At 32.2% G+C, this 22,696-nt stretch overlaps 3 protein-coding genes across 5 annotated transcripts; all 3 read left to right on the forward strand.

Moving 5' to 3' along the window:
* Window positions 1-112: 112 nt before the first annotated feature.
* Window positions 113-1,697, forward strand: LOC129316758 (WRKY DNA-binding transcription factor 70-like). Its single transcript, XM_054961139.1, has 4 exons — window positions 113-121; window positions 199-593; window positions 1,033-1,083; window positions 1,235-1,697. Exons 1-4 carry the CDS (start codon window positions 113-115, stop codon window positions 1,695-1,697), a joined length of 918 nt encoding a protein of 305 aa, XP_054817114.1.
* A 4,145-nt stretch (window positions 1,698-5,842) lies between these two features.
* Window positions 5,843-10,457, forward strand: LOC129316055 (gamma-glutamyl hydrolase 2-like). The gene is made up of 10 exons (XM_054960301.1): window positions 5,843-6,305; window positions 7,398-7,484; window positions 7,574-7,663; window positions 8,153-8,247; window positions 8,507-8,567; window positions 9,373-9,462; window positions 9,579-9,641; window positions 9,740-9,828; window positions 9,950-10,042; window positions 10,123-10,457. Exons 1-10 carry the CDS (start codon window positions 5,928-5,930, stop codon window positions 10,154-10,156), a joined length of 1,080 nt encoding a protein of 359 aa, XP_054816276.1. The 5' UTR covers window positions 5,843-5,927; the 3' UTR covers window positions 10,157-10,457.
* Window positions 10,458-15,260: 4,803 nt separating this feature from the next.
* LOC129314964 (gamma-glutamyl hydrolase 2-like) lies at window positions 15,261-19,879 on the forward strand. 3 transcript variants are annotated; one of them, XR_008594344.1, is made up of 11 exons: window positions 15,264-15,818; window positions 16,113-16,199; window positions 16,463-16,552; window positions 17,156-17,250; window positions 17,864-17,924; window positions 18,148-18,237; window positions 18,356-18,418; window positions 18,529-18,617; window positions 18,953-19,045; window positions 19,129-19,242; window positions 19,548-19,879. XR_008594344.1 is itself a non-coding variant. In XM_054958447.1 (10 exons), exons 1-10 carry the CDS (start codon window positions 15,465-15,467, stop codon window positions 19,160-19,162), a joined length of 1,056 nt encoding a protein of 351 aa, XP_054814422.1. In that variant the 5' UTR covers window positions 15,265-15,464; the 3' UTR covers window positions 19,163-19,827. The 3 variants fall into 3 exon arrangements, 2 of the variants coding, with proteins under 2 accessions (XP_054814424.1, XP_054814422.1); XM_054958447.1 differs by having other exon boundaries at window positions 15,265-15,818; window positions 19,129-19,827; XM_054958449.1 differs by lacking the exons at window positions 19,129-19,242; window positions 19,548-19,879 and having other exon boundaries at window positions 15,261-15,818; window positions 18,529-18,612; window positions 18,953-19,032.
* Window positions 19,880-22,696: the final 2,817 nt, after the last annotated feature.

Genomic DNA, 22,696 nt, shown 5'->3' on the forward strand with positions numbered 1-22,696 from the left:
TCATATGTCAGAGTTCGTGGATACCAAATGTAATTTAACAAAGACAGATAGTGACAAGATAAGCTGTAAATTACCTTTTAAAATATTAATGCCTCTGGTCTCTCACGCGTACATGGCAAATGTAAATTGGGAGTGGGTTCAGCGCGCGCCCTTATTATATGTCCCAGGTTTTCTGCACTTCATAGACCTCTCCAGCAGAGTCCAGACCTTGCTCTCACAAGCCAAACAAATTTGGAGAAACAGGCAATAGATAAGGAGCTTGTCAGAGGGCGTGAGTTCACAAACCAGTTGCTTCAACAACTTCGTCATGGATCCAATTGTAGAGGAGATCAAAAATCGTTGTTATTAGTCACAAGTCCATTTGCTCAAGATTTTGTCACCGAGATTGTTAGATCATTCACCAACACCTTTCTGCTCTTGAACACCACCACCGATCCTGCAGACATTCAATCCCATGATGTCTCTTTCTTCACTGATTCTTCTTCGGATAGGAATATTTCCCATGAATCCGGGGTTGCTGGGGATGTGGATGTAAATTGCAAGAGATTCATCAACAGAAAATCAGATGACCCAAGAGACTGTTTTAAGAGAGAGTAAGAATTATTTATACTTGTAGCTCTCCAGATCTGATATATTCATCATTGCAATTTTGATCTAAGATTAAGCCTTCTATGCCATGTGCTTTTCGCAACATCCAACTAATCTAAATGCTTTGGAATTAGCTGAAAGCGTGCTGAATGGGATTATATATTTATAATTATGTCACAGTATACAGTTGACAATTTTCGGATTCATATCCTCGTACATATATTATATGTTCATCTCTAAAAATCTCTGACCATTTTTGGCCCTTTTATACTTGTATTCTCAGATCCCAAACATGGTCTTTAAGATCTACTGAGATCGAGGATCTAGTTTTTGAGAAAGCCTCTGATCAATCATAACAACAAAAATAAATAAATGCTTGAACTTCGACTGTTTTATTTTCTGTACGTTGTGGGCAGAATTGAACTTCTTGTTTTCATTTTGCAGAAGCAGCATACAAACATGGGAAAGAGATTCTCCAATTCTGATTGACGACGAGTATGCATGGGAAATATGGACAAAAAATGACCACAAATGCAAAATACTTCAAGTCCGAATCGATTCTATTCATATTTAATTTGTATCAGCTGATCTTCAATTTCTCTCTTTCCTGAATTCAGATGACGTGTATGTGTGTGTATGGATGCAGGAATTACTACAGGTGCAGTCACAGGCAAGAAGGTTGCTCAGCGATGAAACAAGTTCAGAGAATACAAGAGAAGCCTCCCTTATACAGAACCACCTATTTTGGCCTTCATTCTTGCAAAAACCATATGCTTCCTGAGATGACTTTGGATCTCACTTCTGCTTCGGGTGGCTCCTCCATGTTACTTAGCTTCAATAACAACACTAGCTTCCACCACCCCGTTTTCTCATTATCATCATCTTCAACTAAGAAGGATCATGATGATGATCAAGAAAACAATATTCCCATTATTCATGATGATCATGATGTCGATGAGGAACAAAACCACGTGTCCCAATATGATGATCATGATCATATCCCCACTCTGTTATCCTCAACATTGGATATGTTCTGTTATCATGAAGTGAACGATGTGCTTTTGATGAGGTGTTTTGATTTCGATGACTTCGCACGTTTTGGCAAATGATCATATACTTGGAGCAAAGTTTGGGCATATGATGTGGTCTCTGAGAGCGATTAATTAGGGGTGTGAAGTATTAATTATTTCGAGTATCATGTTCTCGGATGAAGGCTTTTGCTTTACAAAACGGGTTTTAGTTTGGTTATCAGGCCTAAATAAAAGTAATTAAAAAATAGTTGAGTTTGGTTAGTAAACTAGTTAGTGTTGCACACCAGCGCATTATAGACAGAATAGTATGAAATAATTGTAACTTTAATTTCCATAGTGTATTATTATTGTTCAAATAATAGTCTACAATTTTCATTGATATATAGCTGCTCATAACAATTGAATGGAATAGCTACCACGTCATATTGATTCAATATGATGGACTTGTAATACAACCTATTGATGTGTGTGTGTGTGTGTGTGTGTAATTACGATAAAAGGAAAATAAACTAAATACATTTCTACAAAAAAATTGAAGTGTTCATTTAATTATGAAGGAATGATTAGGACGGTTTCTTTTCTGCCATTTATTGAATCTACCTCTTACTGTAGGCGAAGAGAAGTATGACATTAGGGCCTGGAAAATATCGAAAATTGTTTTTCAAGATAATTTCGGATGCTTATTTGGTAATAATTTCAATGTTGCTGTTGATTTGGCATGCCGCTATCATTCCAAGGAAGACACAAATCTTCCACATTCTTATTGTCAACAGAAAATCTCTCAACTACTTTCTATGAATAAATAAAAAAATATCTCAGAGGCTTCTCCAAATTCAAAATGTTGAGATAAAAATAACAAATATGTTAGTAGGCTCCAACAATCATTTAAACCAAAAAATAATAATAATAATAACGCTCCAAGCCTACATTAATTTTCAGACAACAAAAAAATAAGCGATGTGCTTCTCTCTTTTTCGTGAAAAGGACGAAAACTTAAATGAAGCCCACATGATGTGAACATTTTTTTTTTTTTTGGTTGTTCATCCTGTAAGGAGAGCTTCACTAATAACTCCCATTTATTACACACTATTTTTATTATTATTGATAAAAAAATATATTATATTTACTCAAATTATACACTTATTGTATTAATTGTGAGAAATCACCTAAGTAAAGGATTTTGTGTATTAAGGGTATTTTGATCATAAAATTGGACTTTTGAAAAAATATTTGAGAAAATTTGTGAAGATGTATTTTTAGTCCAAAAGAACAATGGTTTAATTAGATTTTTCAAATTCTTTTTAGATTGAGAGTAATTAATTTTATAAGTTGATAATTTTGGAAAGTTAAAGTTTCAGGTTAACTTATTTTTCTTGCACTTAGGCTAGATTATTTTTGTGCATGTGTGGGGTTACAATTTTTAAGCTATTTGGCATGCCCCAAAGGCTCTTGTATAATGTTATAATTAGCTTTTATTATTTAATTACATTATTTCACATATTTAAAAATTAATTTTAATTAAAAATGTAATTATTATTCATATGCTTTGAACTTTGATTTTATGTATTACATTTATTTGTATAAAGTTACTCACCTTGGATTTGGCACATGAGGACCATTGGATTGAAATAATATATGAGTCAAAAGGCAAAACACTTGAGTTTTGGCATGAAAATACAAGTCTTACATGGTCTTACACACATGGTATCACACTTTGAATCCACTCACTCTTTCTCTTAATTTTTCATTACCTTTAGCTTTATTTAATTCAGTTTTTAAACCATTTTCATTTGAATTTTCGTTTATTTTACTATGATAAATAATAAAGTTATCCTAACCCATTTTTTTAACACTAAAGTTAGGTTTATTCACCCTAGACTTAAATCAGACTACCCTAATTTCATTTTCAGTATTTATTTTTTCATTCATTCTCATTTTTCATCCTCCACCATTCTTTATTCTCTCTCCATTGTTCTTCATGTTCTTCATCTCCATCTCATTTTCTCTCATCCATATCTCATTATCCAATCATTAAAATCTTAATCCAACTCCACCATTCTTCTTCTTCCACCTCACTCTTCAAACCCTAAGCTTCATTTTCTTGATTTGACTTCAAAATCCTTAATGTGTTTATGAGTATGATTCAACCATGATGAAAAAGATTGTGCTCAAATGAGTTCTAAGATGACTACAGGCTAAATTTACAAGGAGTGTTAAGAGGAAAGGATGCTAGAAGAGTTTTGAAGTGTCTTAAAGAAGGTTGAGAGTTATGACTACTCTCCTTTAAATCTAAGTAAATGTAATCTTGTTCTTAAAGTTAGGAGCATTGTTATATCTTATTTTTATTAACAAAATTGATATTTAACTTGTTAGTTTAGTATTTTCTCACTTGATTTCCCTTTGTGTAATTACTAAAAATTTTTTCTAATACATTATAATTCATATAAATATATATTTTATGTGTGTTGAATGTCTCTTACATTACCTATGTATAAATATGTTTGGTTGGTGTTTAATAAAATGTTTTGTGTGTAAAATTATGTATTAAACTTACCATAGGTTGAGCTACACATAAAGGGAACCGACGGAGAGTTTTGATCACTTTGCACTTAACTAAAAAATTGATTAAGGACTTATACAAAATTGTGCAAAGATTTGGTTAATTGAATTGATTAGAAAGACACACTTACACAAAATTATGTAAGGGGTTTAATTTGATTAAGAGAGTAAAAATTAATTTAAGCCTAATTAAAAAGAGTGGACAAGGAATCTAACATCCTACAACTCTTAAGACTCTACTTTAGAAAGGGTTAAAACATCGGCATTTTTATTTCACTAGTTAATTAAGTTTTTAATTAAATTTGTCCACTTAATTTAATTAGCTAAAATCAATCAATTCTTGGTTAGTTTAACTTATTGGTTTCGTCTTAATTAACCTTAGTTGGCCTCTTTAGTGAAAAACAACCTAGTTGCCACTAATATTATATTAGTGTTAATTTAGTTATTTTGGAGCATAAGCGACTTACACTTTCATTCACCCTGCCTAATCTGAATCCAACCCGAGTCTCACATCTAGCTATGTTGGGTAAGTCTCTTAGCAGGGATATTTTGCATGCACAAAGCTAAAATTTGAGACCTTATTTAAATAAAATTGAATCACTTATTACTCAGACTAACCTCTGGCAGTCATGATGTGTATATTTTTTTTTTCAATTGTTCAAATTATCCACCGCTCGTAACGGTGACTAATCCCTTTACTGTGGGGTCTCTTACAAGAGGGCAAATGACTGGTTATAGAGTGCTTTCCATTTGCATGACCTATATATATATATATATATATTTGTTAATATGCATAATGTGTATATTTGATGTCAACATTAATGAAAGTTTTGGTACAAAAGTAAAATTAAATGCCCATATTAAGTAAAAGGGCTCAAAGATGAGATAGTCCAGTTAGTCAACCGCCAGTGGAACCCACTCATAGTCTATTATTCATTTATTACCCTCCCCTACAATCTCTCTCTCTCTCCTCTCATGCGGTCATGCATGCCTGCCCAAAGGTGTCCGCCAGTAATTAATCAACGTGATCGAAAACAAAGACTGAAAAGGCAGGATTAAAACGCTCTCCACTTCTTTTTATTTTTATTTTTTTTTACTTCTCCTATCTCAATCTCACATACTATTTTATTAAATAAATTTTTTAAAATGAATATTATTTTATTAACTAAATTTTTTAAAGTTATAAAACTAATGAATAATTGAAATGAAAGAAGTGAAAGGAAATAAAGGGAAAGTAGTGACGAGGCACTCCCGTAAAAAAATGACCTGCCGCTTTTGCCCCGTCTCAAATCATTGGGCCCACACTTTCGTTGTGATGCAACGCGTGTCGGTATGTTTTCTGAAACCTGATGCATCAAGTCGTTTACGTACTGTGTAATAAAAACGTAACATTTAAAAAACATTAAATATAAATTAATTTTAATGATAATAATAATAATAATAATAAAATAAAAAAATTAAATATACATTTTATTATAATAATAAAATAAATTTGAAGGATATCATACATTATTTTATTTAAATTATTTTAAATGTTTTAATTAAATAAAGTATATATAATGTGGTGCATTTATTTTTTTAATATTCTTTTTGTTTATTGACTTTTTTTTTGGGCAAAAATCTTATCGTATCGCTTTTTTTCAGCTCCTGCTACTCTTGTGGCAATTCCATTCAGTCAAGCTCGTCAGCACTTATTCCCGTAACTCGGATTCCCCCAGAATCGGCATCGTCCTTGCTAGTTGCTCCCGCATGGCCAACGACGTCGTGGGGAGCACTTCCCCCTCCTTCTCCACCACCACCTTCCGGAGCTACTTTTGGATTCCGATTCTGATTTCCTTTTTGAGATGCGTTGTTGGATCTGCTGAGGCTCACGATATTGTTCTACCTAGCCAGCGCCACAATGACTCGCTGCCTCGATCGTCTTCCACTTGCCCCGCCCCGAACCCTAACTTGTACTACCGGCCGGTCATCGGGATCATCACGCACCCCGGCGACGGCGCCTCTGGACGTCTCAGCAATGCCACCAATGCTTCTTCCGTTGCCGCCTCCTATGTCAAGTTCGTTGAGTCCGCCGGAGCTCGAGTTATTCCGTTGATCTTTAATGAGCCTTGGGAAACTCTTCTCAAGGTATGTATCGCTGATTGCTGCTTTCTACCGTAGCTCAGAAGCCTAAAGAAGCAATAAATAGTTTTCCTCCCTGTTCTTTCCACCAAAAATTTTCCGTTGGAAAATAAAGGAAACAATGCATCTTAGATCTTACCAAGTTATAAATTAATACATTATAACTTTTTTTGTGTTAAATCAGTGGTAGTGGTTTCCCTCATTCTGACGGCAGTAAAAAAATTAATATTCAACATTCAAGATCCCTAGGATACCACTGCAGGCTGCTGTTCTCCAGCACATCTCCTCTCTGCCCCTCTGGTGAAGTATAGATGGTTAAAATATAGTTAGATCATAGATGGTTCATGTTTCATGGTCATCGATTATGTCTTTTTGTTTTTATATTTTATTTGGGAAATTATCATTGAAGGAAGGACTTATGACAGGTAAACATTAACAATTGATAAGTGAAATTTTAAATTTTAACATGTATACATTTTCCCATTTTATTTGAAGTTTTAAATTTTTATTTTACTTTCAATTTATTGAGCATTATACGTGGACGTCGTTCATGGGATGTTGGGAGATCCAAGCTAATGGATACTGATTTTTTGCGCACGTCTCTTCTCAATCCGTTAGATTGGATTTCATAGTTCATTTTTTCAGTTTCCATCATGTTTATTCTAAGATAAAAATATCAAAATAAAAATAATAATAAGGTATAGCTTATCCACATTAAATTTTGATTATGTATGAACTATACAGGGTAATAATTATATTCGTATATATCTTTTGGCCATCAGCACGCATAATAATCATATGCATCAACATATTTTAACTTATAAATATCTAATGGTCTGAATTAAATTTATTAAATTAATTTTCTTAAATTATGTCGACCTTTTTATAATTTTGTAAAATAGATTTGTAAAAGGTCAAGTTAAAATTTTAGAATGAATAGAATGATGTAGCCTTTTCGTTTTGTGATATTTTGAGTGGTGGCAATAGTATAACTGAGCAATCGCAAAAGAAAATTAATTAAGATGAAACATCTCTTGGAAGTGAAAAACATGTTTTTTGATGCTTGTTTGACGACTCAGTCTTCCATTATCATGGCAGAAGCTGGAGTTGGTCAATGGGGTGCTATTTACTGGTGGTTGGGCTAAAACTGGATCATATTTTGAGACTGTCGAGAAAATCTTCAAGGTATTTCCTTATCCATTTCTAATCCTGGCTAATATGCGTTTGAAAATTACTAGTAATTTGAGGGAAAAGTTTTTCGCTATTTGCTGCAGAAAGTTTTGGAGAAAAATGATGATGGCAATCATTTCCCCTTATATGGCATCTGCCTAGGTTTTGAACTTATGTCAATGATTGTTAGCAAGGTAAATTACCCATCTTATGGTTCTATATAAGTTTTTATGATTTTGTTTATTAGAACTTGGATCGCTTTCCTGAAGATGAAAATTGTGTGGCTGGGTGCAATCATCTATTGTAAGGCAGAGTAAATATATAAACTAAACTTTAAAAATATTCACGAGGTAAATTGCGGCCTTAAGATTTCCTTTTTGGCTGATTTTCTTAGATTGAGTACAGTTGATGCAATATGTATTGTCTTTTCCTGTTATCTTGTGACTTGTGAGCATTGCTGCTTATAGTGTTTGACAAAAATACGGCATGACGCATGACGGTAGAAACATTTCCTTGTATATCTAATTGGAGAGCTTTATTTTTAAAAAACATTTTTTGAAAGTTCAGAATAACATTCATGACATGTTACGAACAGTTGTGAGCTCTGAGTCTGATGCTAAATATAAAGCCCTCTTTAAAAGGAAAAGAAATTAAAGATTTGCTGTTGTTTTCCTTGATAATAGGACCTAAATATCCTTGAAGAATATAATGCATCAAATCAGGCAACTACGCTTGATTTTTTCGAAAACGCAAATCTTGATGAATCTATGTTCCAAAGGTAAACAGTCGTATTTTGTTTCTCTGTTTACTGTTTTGGTTAATTTTCTAGAAGCTCAGTTTTGAACCTTGGTTGCCACTGCCCTGTTTTCATCATTGCTTCTCTTTCATTATAGAGCGCATAGAAATAATTTGTTTTGATATATTCATTTGTGATGTTTTTAATCGTCCATGTTTTGAATTTCTAAGTTCTTCAAGTCTGTTTAGTCATGGCCTCACAGATATGCGATATGCAAATTGATGGTCACTTTCTCCCACAGGTTTCCTCCGGACTTGTTAAAGAAGTTGAGCACCGATTGTATTGTCATGCAAAATCATCATGTGAGTAGTATATTGTCAATGACTTTCGTGTAGAATGATCTTTCCTATTAAACGTCACAAATTGCAGCGTGACCTTGCATATGAATTGTTCTCAGTGTCTTCATTACCACTGATATATAATAAAAGACTCATCTGCCATATCTGGGAGGCAGAGTGATGAAATATAAGAATAATATATTTTGAAGTAAGCCTAGGCTAGTAAATTTTTATTATTCTAGGAAAAAATAGGTTTTCTTGTGTTTTTTTAATATGTTGTTTCCTTTGTGTTATTTTAATATTTTGTAGAAGGTAATCTGAAAATTGGCTTTATATGGATGAGTGATTGAGGTTTCCTTAATAGGTAAGCAACTTTAGTTTAAATAGATTAGGCTTTACTCTTGCAAGGGGACTCTTGAATGAAAGAGTTGATCCGGTTTTCTGATAGCCTTCCTCTTCTCTCTGCGTTCTGCGTCTCCCTCTCTTGTTCCTCCTACTCTTCTGTCCTTCAGTCTCATTTCTCCCTCTTTGTTTCTATTTCTCCCAACTCTCTCCCTTTGTTCAGAGCTGTGCAAGTGTGTATGAGTGTGTGTTGCATCACAGAGACTGAGTTCTATGCATCTGTTGGATCTTAGATGTACGCTCCTGAAGACAGAATGATTCATGCCCTGTCTTCTACCATTTTCAAATCTCTATTGTTTTAGTTGCTAATTGTTGTCTTCAAATTTATCCACTTGTTTTTTTACAATAAAAAATGGTTTAATAAAGTTTACTAGATACATTTTTTAAAAAAATCCATAGTATAATTTGTTTGTGTTGGCGTTGACAGTATGGCATATCCCCACAAAGGCTTCTGAATAATGAAAAATTATCTGGGTTTTTCGAGATCTTGACAACTTGCACAGATGAAGATGATAAGGTATCGTGTGGTGTCGTCTGTTAAAAGTTGTTTTTTTTTAACATATACGTATTCATGACTTCTTGTCAGCCTTTATTCTGAATGAAATGTAATAACATCATCTACTGGGGCATCAGGTTTATGTATCCACAGTGCGCTCACGGAACTACCCTGTAACTGGCTTCCAATGGCACCCAGAGGTGATTCCTGAATGTTTTTTGCTCGCAGTTTTTTTCTTTCTGGGTTTTGTTCATAGTTCATTTCAGTTACATAATTTGCTTTACAAATGATGTCACAGAAAAATGCTTTTGAATGGGGCTCGCAAAAGATCCCACACACAGAGGATGCTATTCGAGTCACTCAACATGCTGCAAACTTTTTTGTCAGGTCAGGGCCTGGAATTGTGATACGTTCAATTCATGTAGTACTACCTATTAATATTTCTCGTGAGGGAAAAATTAGGTATAATTCGGGGGGGAAAAACTCTTACACATGTTTGCTCCTTCAGTGAAGCTAGGAAATCTACAACCAGACCAGATGCACAAGAAGTGCGAGACAATCTCATTTACAATTACAAGCCCACTTATGGTGGGAAGGCAGGGTAAGTCCAGAATGCATTTTGCGAACAAGGTAGGCACTATCCTGCTTTGCTGATGTAAATTGTCTTAATCCTTGTTGCAGGAAAGGATATGACGAAGTTTATATCTTCACATAATCAATTCTAAGTTCTCGGAATGTCAATCAACAAATGAATATCATAATTATTATGTACAATAATGTTGCAATATATATACATCCGGTATGATGGTCTTTGATGTGCTTTTGCCTTGGCTGAAGCTCTGATACGATACGAGAAGCTGTGTCAGCTTCTTGCAATTTTAGCGCGTGGTAGAAGATGGCTTGTGGATACTACAATAAAGCGGGTGATATGTCACCCCAAAGATGGCTTGTCGATACTACGATAAATCATGCCATATAATTGTTCCATGATGTTGCATTATATTTTTTTGAGTGAACATCATCATGTGTGTTTGGTTTTTAATTTATCAAAAGTTAATTTATTAAAAGTTTATTCAATAAAAGTGAATATCAGTAGTTATATCAAAATTTATGTTTAGATATAATTTTTTAAAAGTTAATGTTGTAATTAAAAGTTGTTTGAATTAATGATGATTTATGTTTTTAAAATGTACTTTTGAATATGTAATTACTAAAAAGGAAATTAATTTATAATAATTTATAATTTTTATTATACAAGTATTATGTATTAGAAATGTTTAAAAAACGTAAAGAAAAATAAAATGTATAAATAATATGAAAAAAATTTATTGAGTAATTTATATAATAAAAATTGTATAAAATAATGTAAAACTAAAAAAATTGGAAAAACATTTGTAATAAAATAATGATAAGCAATAGAAATTAAATTATTTTTATGAGATATTGAACAATAATTATATAAATAATTTAATATACATTAATATTAAAAATTAATATGATAAATTATTTTTTACTGTGGTGTTTTGTATGGGCAGAAAATTGATAAACATGTGTTATTAACATCATTTAATAGAGTGTGTTTTAGTAAGCTTTCTTTCTGTTGTTATTTATGCATTGTTTAGTTTCTTGTTTATTTTTTCTCTCATTTTTTCGGCTTTGTTTCTGGATGAAGTCCTGCAAAAAAAGAATCAGATAACAAAAATATTGAAAGAACTTTCAAAAAGCTACTTAAAAATGAGTCAAAGAAATGGGTTTTTAAAGTTTTTCAAATGTATTTTTAAAATGAAATTGGGGTCAAATTTTAGGAAACCAAACAACTTTAATATTTATAAATTTTTAAAAGTTCTTTTTGAATATGAAATATAAGAAAACCAAAGGCACTTGATGTTGTTTGCATGTTTTAGGGGATGCAATGTTTTTGCAGCCAATAATCCTACTATCTGCTACATCTACTGCATGTTTGTTGTTATGACAGAACAACAGCTAAGAGCAATGGTAGAGGATGCAAATTTATTTAAATATATATTAATAATTGAAAAAATAATTTAACAGTTAAAAAATTAATTAATAATTATATATCTTATAAATTGTCTCTATGATAGTTTCAAGAACAGGCATAATAATTTAGCTCATTGTTATTTAAAACTTGAATAGGATTAAAATTTAAAATATCAAGAATTAGGGGTGTTAAAATATAAGAGAGATGGGGTGTGTAAAAAAAAAAAAAAACTTGTTTACTGGTATGTAATTTTTTCCGATTAGAGGGGCATATGCCCATTCTCAGTTACAAGTGGCTACTGACTAAGAGGATAAACATCTAGACGCGAAACATCATTTTGATCATAATGAAAAATATAGTATACTCCTTCCCATCTTATTTGTAAGTCATTTTTATTAACTTTATCAATACTAATATAATAAAAATATAAGAAATAAAGATAAGTAAAATTTTAAATATGTTTCTATATAAAAAATTTAAAAAATAATATCCTGTTACTTTTTCTCTCTCATAAAAGGTAATTTTAAAAATACATCTTAAATATTATTTAAAAAGGCGTATCATGATTTATAAATAAAATTAAATAAATTTTTTAAAATGAGATTTATAAATAAAATTAGAGGGAATATTATTTAATCAGATTTTAATTATTGAATACATTCTTAATTAATAGTGACAAGTAAAATAAAGTTAGCATTTTATATGTGAATTTTGGACGGATACCCAGAGATGGGGTTTTTTCAATTATGGCCTTGCCCTTGCCTGATGAGATCTTTGATTGTGTCAGAATGGAATTCTAGCATTTTCTTTGTCTCTTTGCCCAAAACACAAAAGGTGGCTGCTGGGGTCCATGCTGCCCCTTTCCTTGTGCAACTTGATGGCCCATCAATAATACCACCTTGGTTAGCCGAAGCGATAGATGATGATTGAATTCTTGACTCTCCTTTTGTAGTTTATTTGTTTTCGGGCTGTTCCCTTTTATCTTGTAATGCATTTCAGTTTTTATTAAAAAAATAAAAAATATTATATTAAAATATTTAAGTTTTCTTATTAGAACGAAATATTAAAAATATAATTAAATTTTCGAACCATCTAAAATAAAATAAAGCCTATTCATCTTAAGGTTGTAACTTTTAACTTCTTAAATTAAAAATATTCTTAAATTTTCATTTTTATGATTCTAATTGTGTATTTCATGTATTAAAAATATTTGGCTTATAACTGTTAAATTAATTTATGCATAATAATACTGAGAGATAGTTTTTAATTAGTCAAATACTATACTTTCTAAAATATTATTTAACACTATTTTACGTCTTGAGTGGAGTGTGATTCTACTAATTGGTTTCAATGTCAATTTCTCCTTGTGGCAATCTCTTGTGAAAGAAAAATCAATAAATGTAAGAGTTCATCAAAATACAAAATAAATAATTTTGGAAACATGAAAAAAAAACACATTTTTTAATCTTGCACTGCCTAAAAATTTTACACAAAAATCAATTATTTCATACCTGTAAAGATTCTAAAATCTCATATGGTATGGAAATTTTTTTTAATCTATTTGTTTATTTTTTATAAAAGAAGACTTTCTTCTATTTTTTTCTTTAAAAATGGATTTAAGATCATTATATACAAATTAAACATTTTGATTGGTTACAGTAGTCCATTGCTATACATGACATAGCAATTAACCATGTATCATGAAGAGTCTAAAAATCTCATGTGGTATGAGTTAACATGGAAAATTAAAAGAAGAGCAAATCAAAATAAATAAATTAAATAACTAAATAAAATGTGAGTTACGGCAAAGGTCAAATCCATCAAGCCATGTAATCTCACTAAATTAAACGAGATGAATGGAGCAACGAGAAAAAGGAGCCAAACCAGATTTGTTGTGACATGATGCATCAATCATCCATTAGTTAATATCTCTCAAGATTAATGTTTTCAAAATCAGACCGGTCCAACCGTCAATCGGTCTGGATTTCAATTTAGTTTACATGAAAAAATTATTTTAGAGGTTAAGTCGAGTTGGACCGTTTCGAACCGGCTGTTGAACTAGAAACTGGATCGGATTTTCAAAAACCGGACTGTTCAAATTTTTTTTATTTCCTATCAATTTTTTTAAAAAAATAACTAATTTTTTTAATCGTTTGATATTATGTTGTATCATGTGGTTTGTTAAGTCATGATAAACTTAAAATATTTAATTTTTTTAAGTTAAATAACAATTTCATATGTATTTCTTATATTTAGATTTTATATACATATATAATTTTTAAATTTAATTATTACATCATCGGTTTGACCATTGATCCAACCCAGTTGAATCATGTGAATCCTAAACTGCTGACTTTTTCGGTTTAATATCCGATCCGGTTCTAAAAACATTACTCAAAATGAAATATGCTGCAACGTAGTACACATGCCTATTAATACTTGTACCGTTGCACAATACACATTTGAAATAGGTAAGAAAATTGAAAATAAAAGAGATGTATGTATAATTGTTGATATGAGGACGTTGAATATAATCCTTGAAAACAATCACACGCCGAACAAGGCAACTGTGATTATCAAGGCAAGACAAGCGTGGTATAGGATAGCGTAAAATGAGACAAACACTTGGCCACAAAATTGCTGAATTCATTTCTTGAGCATGCGTGAGACCATTGTCAAATCACAAGGAATGCTCTGCCAACAATCTATAGAGATGAAAAAAAAAAATGAAAGGAAGAGAAAATGTGTCTAGCAAATGGATATGTACAAGCCTCTTTCTCATATTGATGTTCATCAGCATAAGAAATACTCTAGATACATAATGTGCCAAACAAAAGGCATAACAAATTCCTTTCAATATTTTTTACTTGTTTCTTCTAGTTGTCCCACCACTCCCTCTGGCTACTTCTCTAAGCTTTCTTTTCCATTTTCAAGTCTCAAGCTCTCTCAACTTTCACCTCTCTCTCTCCCTCCCTCCCTCCTTCCCTCCCCCTTTTTGATCCACAACCTTCCTTTTCCCTTTATAGATAAAAATTAGGGTCTCCATCATTAAAGATTGAATTTTATCAAACAAAAAATTTTAATTAATTTTATTTAATTTTTATCATTTTAAATCAAAGCACAAATTTGGTTATTCGAATTTGCATTTGACATTCCCCAAACTTAGATGGAGGCCTAATTGTGAGGATTTGAATTTTCATTTGATCCTTCCCAATTGAAAACTCAGATCAAGGCCTAATTGTTGGGATTTGAAAGTCAAACAAAAAAGGAAAGTATTTTTTAAAGATGATTTATAGATATTATTTTATATACTATTAAAACATATTTTCTCCTTTTATTAATGCTTTTTATTTATTTTATTTTTAAAAAAGTATTTCAGGAAGCTACGACAAAATAGAGTATTCACACTCCTCCTCCCTTCTTGTAAACTAGGAATTATTAATTGTGTTTTAAAAGATAAAAGATGACGATGAAACTTAATAAAACTGAAGGATTGAAATGAAAATTACTTCAAAATTTTAAAAAATAAATTTAAACACCAAAAGTACTTTTTTGCCCCAAAAGAAAAAAAAGCAGAAGAAAAGAAAAGACGATAAAAGAAAAACAATCAAAGAGGAAAATAAAAGACAAAAGAAGTAATGAAGGAAGGATTGACGGAGGAGGAGGAAGGAGAGGATAAAAGCAAGGAGCCAAAAGTTGCTGTCCGTTGATATGCAAGTTGTGGCCGAATGAGAATTGACAAAATGCACAAGCTACGAGAAATTTACTTTCAGAAACGGAAATCGCATCCAGAATCCGCGGGTATGGGATCATCGTCAGAATTCAGAATTGGGTCCACAATACGTATAATGTCTATATATATATATATATATATATGTATGCATGTATTCACGCATTCCCGCGCGCACTATAAGTATTTTCAACGAATTTACAGCTCAACTGTCATCGACTCGTCGTGTGGTTGGTTTAATCTTATCATCGCTGTTTCCGCGCTACCAAGGCCCAGTCTCCCCGTCACTCCGATATGGCGATGGACGCCGTCTGGAGCTTCTCTGCCACCATTACAACCAGCTGGCGGAACTACATGTGGATTCCGATTCTGATCGCCCTTTTGGAATTCGTTGGATCGGCTGAGGCTCACTACGGGATTCTTCTTCCCAGTCAACGATCGTCTTCCGCTTGCCCGGCCCCAGACCCCGACTTCTACTACCGGCCGGTCATCGGGATTGTCAGCCACCCTGGAGATGGCGCCTCCGGAAGCCTCACGAATGTCACTAATGCCTCTTATATTGCCGCCTCCTACGTCAAGTTCGTTGAATCTGCCGGCGCCAGAGTTATTCCCCTTATCTACACAGAGCCTTCGGAAAGGCTTCTCAAGGTCTCCTAATTCATCCCTTCATCCTTTTAAATGACCATCCGGTTTTTACTATTGCGAGGAATTTTTGTGGATGTTTTGACTGCGAGTATAGACAATAGAGAGAAAGTAGTAAATTGCGATGAATGCAAAAGAGTGTTACTAAATCTGAGATATTTATTATAAGTGGAAGGACATAATGAAGTGAGTATTGGATACTGAGTACTTCGTAGAGATGAGATTCGAGTGTCTGTTTTGTTTTCTTCTGACGAAGGCACGTATGCGGTGCTTGATTGGCTATCCTCGCGCTATTTGCAGAAGCTCGATTTGGTGAATGGAGTGCTCTTTACTGGTGGGTGGGCTAATAGCGGGTTATACTTCGAGACAATTCAAACAATTTTTAAGGTACATGCTTATCCTTTTCCAATCGTCACAAATGAGCGATTGGAGACATTTGTAACTTCCTAGCATTTGTTAGAAATTCTCTTTCCATGTGTGAGTGATCTTGATATGTCTTGAATGAGGAATTTGAAAATTGGAAATTGCACTATCAATTAGTACTACTGACTTGATGGTAATTTTTGTTCACTGATTATTAATTAGCTTTCCTTAACATAGTTATTCTAGCTTGAATTTAAGATTCGCTAATCTATGCATTTATGCTGCAGAAAGTTTTGGAGAAAAATGACGGTGGACACCATTTCCCTTTATATGCTACCTGCTTAGGTTTTGAACTGATAACAATGATCGTTAGTGAGGTAAATTTGCCTTGTTGCGATTTTATTGTTTTGCTTGTGATGCTTTTGTTTCCAATATTGCTCTTCGGAAGATGAAAACTCTTGTGTGGATAAGTCAAATCCTTTTCTATGAGCCGGGGTAATATACTCTACCTAAACATTTGAAATAATCAAATATGAGATGTTTCATAGAATGAATGCGGTTTATATGATGTCCTCTTCTGTTACCTTATCAACCTCTTTTTCCATAATATTTCTTCCAAGACAAATTTTAGTTTATACCACCTCAAGCAGGAAATTAGAAGATTATAGTTTTGATTGTCTGCACAAAAATAAATGTATGTATCGCATTTAAAGAGGGATGAAAATAAAAGAGATTACAGGTGTAAAGATGTGAATCTAGGGCTTCACATAGTCACATTTGTTTCCCTCCCTCCCTCCCTCCCTCTCTCTCTGAATGCATGAATTTAGATGATCTTGATGAACTTTAACTTTGCATATATACAATGTGTATTATAGTTTAAACCTCTGAATTCTAACGTTACATTTAAAATCTTTTTTCGGCCATCATTTAAAATGTTGTTGGTAGTGGTGAAACAATTATGTTCTTTATCTTGATGATAGGACAACAATATTCTTGAAGAAGTTAGTGCAACAAATCAGGCAAGTACCCTCCAATTTGCAGAAAATGCAACTATTGATGGAACAGTGTTTGAAAGGTAAACAACCCAAAGCAGCATTTTTAGTAAACATTTAGCTCATCTAAGCTTGATTTTGGCATGGAGCTCTTTCATATATAAATTCCTGTCTGCTTAAACAAAGTTATCTCTACCGGTTTTTACCCAAAAAAAAAAAAAAAGTTATCTCTACTGCTTTTTGTGTTTTGGACGCTGAATGAAACACTGGGATCTGCTAATTACATTTGCTTACTTAACATATTGCTGTTGCAATGTCAACTTTTCTCATAATTTGATGTCAAATGAATGTTAAAATGTTGAAAGCAAGTTTAGATACGAGAAAAATATCATACATAGGACAATGAGGTTTTCAGAGAGGACCAATGGCTGCTGAGTTCAGTAGTAATAAGAAGAAATAACCAAACGAACGCAGCACCCACAAAGAAAGAACCTTCTCTATCTTGCCTCGTAAAACGTGTGTTAGCCTTGGCTCATTAATTATGGCATCTCTTCCACTACAGAGGGCACTGGATTTAATTATTATGATATTTGTGTTTCTGAAGATTTTAATTTTCGGTATGTTCAATTTCTTGCCCCATAAATAAATCAGTACGGAGACAAGATATGTAAGTTGAGATTCTCTTCTTTCCCGCAGATTTCCTGCACATTTGTTAAAGAAACTGGCCACTGATTGTCTTGTCATGCAAAATCATCATGTGAGTTTTTATATTGTTGCCAATTACCTGTTTGTAAACGAGTACCTGTACTGGACTCACAAATGCGCTTGTTCACAACTTCAAATTCTGCTTGTGCATGGATAATTTGATCCCAGAATTTAGAAATAACATTAAAAGGTTATCTGCTTTTTCGGGAAGATATTTGATTTGTATTTTTTTTACGTTCATGAATATAATTTGCATTTGGCATTGAACATGACAGTTGGGCATATCCCCAAGAAGGTTTCTGGATAATAAAAAATTGTCTAGTTTTTTCGAGGTATTGACAACTTCCAAGGATGAAGACAAGAAGGTATTGTAAAAAAGCTGAATGACAAATTCCCTAGAAGTTCCTGACATACTCACGACTTCTTACTAGATTTTCTTCATTAAGAAATCTAATATGTATGTATCATCGTTAATTGTAATAGGATTATGTATCCACGGTACGTTCATGGAACTACCCTGTGACTGGCTTCCAATGGCATCCAGAGGTGAGCCATGAATGGACTTTGCTTTATATTGTTTTATTGTGGACTTCTATTGCTAAACACTCTGTAATTAATTCTACAAGAAACAACATCCTTTTCAAATGGTATCACAGAAAAATGCTTTTGAATGGGCCTCACCGAGAATCCCACACACAGAGGACGCCATCCAAGTGACTCAATACGTTGCAAACTTTTTGGTGAGGTTAGCACCATTCAACTCGAAATGTGACAATTTCTAGTTCATATGCACCTTGAGCTAAAGCGTTAGCCAGAAATTATACAGTGATACTGATAGCTAGTTCAATAATGACAAAAGATTATGAAAAATCATGTGTAAGCCATTTTTTCATTGATTGGAAATGTGGAGGCTTTCTTTAAGCCATTTTGATGAGCTGAAAATTGCCATGGGTAAAGCTTCTGCGGACATGTTTGAAAACCCTAACCATTGGTTGAGCTGCGCTTTCTGATCGGCAGAAATACACTTGAGATTTATTGACTAAATTGACTTGCTTTCTCTTTTCATGAACTTGGATGCAGTGAAGCTAGGAAATCTATCAACAGACCACCTGCGCAAGAAGTGCGGGACAATCTCATTTACAATTACAGTCCTACATATAGTGGAAAGGCAGGGTAAGCCCAAAAGGCATTCACGAGAAAGGTATTAATTTGGCTTGCACGTAAAACTGCTGATGTAAATGTTGCATGTTTGGCAGGAGAGGCTTTGATCAAGTTTATACCTTCACCTAGTCATTTCAATTTCTCGGAGGAGTCAACAGACATGAGCGGGAGTGATTCTGATAGAAATTTATAATTCGGACAGAAGAGAGGTATACATACATATATATATATATATATATATAGAGAGAGAGAGAGAGAGAGATTGACGGAGAAGAATGGATGTAGCAGAGAGGAGCAGAGGAGAATTTGAGAGGAAGTCGAACAGAGAATTTAACCCGAATAATGCACTGGATACACCATATCATAATCTGAATTACAAGTATCTATTAGAAGTCTTAATATCTAACTAACTTGATAACATCTTTTCCCGTCACTTTAGTTTATAATGATTATACATTAGATTCTTGCCTTAAGTAACTATCATTTTTGATGGATAACCATTCTGCCCAATTAGATAATTTTGCTTTGCTGGAATTCCGATGCTCTCAGCTCCTCTGCAGTTGTGGTGCTGCATGCTCGAGGATGGCTGGTAAATAGATGACTTACTTTTACCATGTTGTAATTGTAGCATGTATTAGTCTGGAATATTGTTGCTCAGATCCGCTCAGACTGGGATTTAATCCCAGTATCTTTAACATCTTGATCGTACCCCAACCTCATGAATTGAGTTTTCCATAGCTGTACCAGATATCATTTCTCCGTTCCGTTTGGCTAGTCTGGATCCTCTTCACTTATCTTTTTTTTCCACTTTCCACCTTCTTCACTTATCCACACAAACCCCCCCCCCCCCCCAAAAAAAAAAGAAAAAAAAATCATATCAATTTAAGGGTATAGGGTTTATCAAGTGGATCTCAAGCATTTGAATGTAGTCCACATTTAAGTGAGGCTTACACATTTTGCCCCTTTTTTTTATGTGAAATGAAAAGGATTTAAATGTATATAGTAAGGACATTTAACCTTGTACTTATCTCGATTGGTTCGATTCTGTCCTGGTTATATTAAGATGGATCTTTTTCAGCCTAAAAAAAATTAGGACGGAACTTTACAAAACGTGATGAAACATGTGATTGCCGTCGAGACATCCTGTCTCATCCCGACTATTATATATACATGTGTATTATTTTTTATTTTAAAAATATATATTAAATATATTAATTATATTAATATGATTTATACCTATATTAATTATATTAATTATAATTTCAATACGTGGAATTCCTATTGAAAACCAAAAGCTTTTTATGTTGATAATTTTAATGATATAGAGTAAGTAGTGTAGTGTAATCTCTTTTTTTGACAATATATTAATTATATTAATACAATTTATTCTTGTATCTATTTATTTAATACTTTTTATTTATATTGTATTCTTTCTTTATTTCCAAAATATGTACTAATTTAACATATTTCAACTAAAGAAAAATAATAATGATTTGATATTGTATTTAATTTGTCTATTATTGTTTCTCTTATAGCCTAGAGATTACTTGTAATTGTTTTCATAATGTATTATATCTTATGTATACTTGACTTTAAAGTTATACACTAGTAGTTGTGATTAATATAATTCAATAATTAATTTTAAATTATTGTAATTTATGCACTAATGTTATTTTGGTTTTAAACTTAATAAGTTATGTGATTTAAAATTTTAATGAATATTATTATTTAAGCCTTTCTTTCATATTGTTTGCTTTATTAAGTTGTCCTGATTCCATCTTGGTCCTATCTCAATTCTTAATTGGATAAGATGACTTTTGAGATGGAACAAGACAGTGATAAAAATTCAATCCCTATTATTTTTCAAAACATGATGCAAAACGGGTGTGTCTTGGTCTTGTCCTATTCCTGAGAACACTCTTGGTATATAGGGAGTCGGCTTCCCTCCACTGAGGGAAGTCTCTGAGAAAAAGGTAAATTTAAACTGTTCAAATTTAATATTTTTAATTTTTAATTTTTAATTTTTAATTTATATTTTAAAAATAAAAATACATAAAAATTAAAATTTCTTTAATAAATATACTTTTTAATCTGTAGTCTACATTTAATATGGATAGACCAAATTCGATATTAAAAATTTAAATTGATTTTTTAGATATATTTTGGACAGAACAATAAACTTATTAAAAAATTTTAATATTAAAGTTGGGCTATTCATATTACATCTAAACTTTCAAATTGATAAATTTATTTCTTAATTTTTTTTATATTTTTTATTTTAAAAATATAAATTAATATTATTAAATTTAGACAGCTCAGCGCCTCTGCCTCAACGAAGAGGCAGAGGGAGGAGGCTTCCCTCTGATATGTAGTCTAGCTGGCCTAAAATTTTGCAAACCATCTCATGAGTGAGGTTATCCAAAAATTTTGACCAAGTGTCTCCCTTTTTGTTATTGATAATTATTACGGAGATTTCTATCTTGGGCATGACATGACCACCATAGTTTCTTTTAAATTTTTACCTTAATATCTTATACTTTCATAACATAATATAAGTTATAATTAATTAGTTCATAATTTATAAATAATATTAATTAAAATTTTAAATTTTTAAAAATATTCACATTTTTTTATTTATACTCTCATTAAATATCATATATAAGAGCTTTAATAATAATAATAATTAAAATTTTAATACATAATTTTCCCAAAAAGAATATATATAGGGATATAATTGAAAAAATAATTATAAAAGCTATCTAATATGTTATATTTTGAATCAAGTAAAATTTTTAAAAGATGTTTTATGTTGTGTTCTGGGAGAATAATTATTAAGATGGGATTTTTAAATTGGCTTTAATGTTACAATAAACAAAAACAAATAGAGTTTGCTGTAAAATTATCCCATGAATTAGTCTAAGCAAAACTTTCACCAGCAAATGATTGGAGACATTCAATGGTGTGTTTTTAGGGAAGATAGGAATGCGATTATATTTGGGAAAATTACACCCAAGTTTTATAAAAAAGATTTAATTATTAAAAAATCCTATAAAATACATAAAATATTCCTAAATTTTAAATCTTACACATTTAAAATTTGGCCAACGGGATTTACCACTGGGCAAGATAGAAAATATTTAATTATTAAAAAATTTCATAAAATGTATAAAATACTTTTAAATTTTAAATCTTGCGTGCCTAAAACTTGGCCAACGGCATTTACAGTTGGGCAAGTTTTATCCACTTGTAAAAATACCTTTGGCCAAATTTTAAATACACAAGATTTGATACTTAAATGTATTTTGTACATTGTATGAAACCTCAGTAATTAAATATCCTCTGTAGATTCGAAGTGTAATTTTTTCATATCAGTATAAGAAAGCCTATCAGTTAGGCTTTCTACGCCTAGACAAACGTATATCAGGAGAAACGAAAAAGCATAGAACCTAGAATCAAAATCAACGAAATTTTCCTTAAAGCATGAGCACCAAGTGGTCCTTCATGCATTGCAGTGGAACACGTGATACTAGTATTCATGCCATTGAAAAGCCAGTTATAATGGAAAAGACAAATACAAAAGCGGACAAGGTGCCTAATTTGCCGTCGGTGAATCTCTTGAACCCATGTTTAAAGATGGCTTCCACGACTTTGACATGGAATACA

Source organism: Prosopis cineraria, unplaced genomic scaffold, assembly GCF_029017545.1.
Source record: "Prosopis cineraria cultivar Desert tree isolate PC_DT_omini unplaced genomic scaffold, ASM2901754v1 PC7, whole genome shotgun sequence".
In the NCBI taxonomy this organism is placed as follows: Eukaryota; Viridiplantae; Streptophyta; class Magnoliopsida; order Fabales; family Fabaceae; genus Prosopis; species Prosopis cineraria.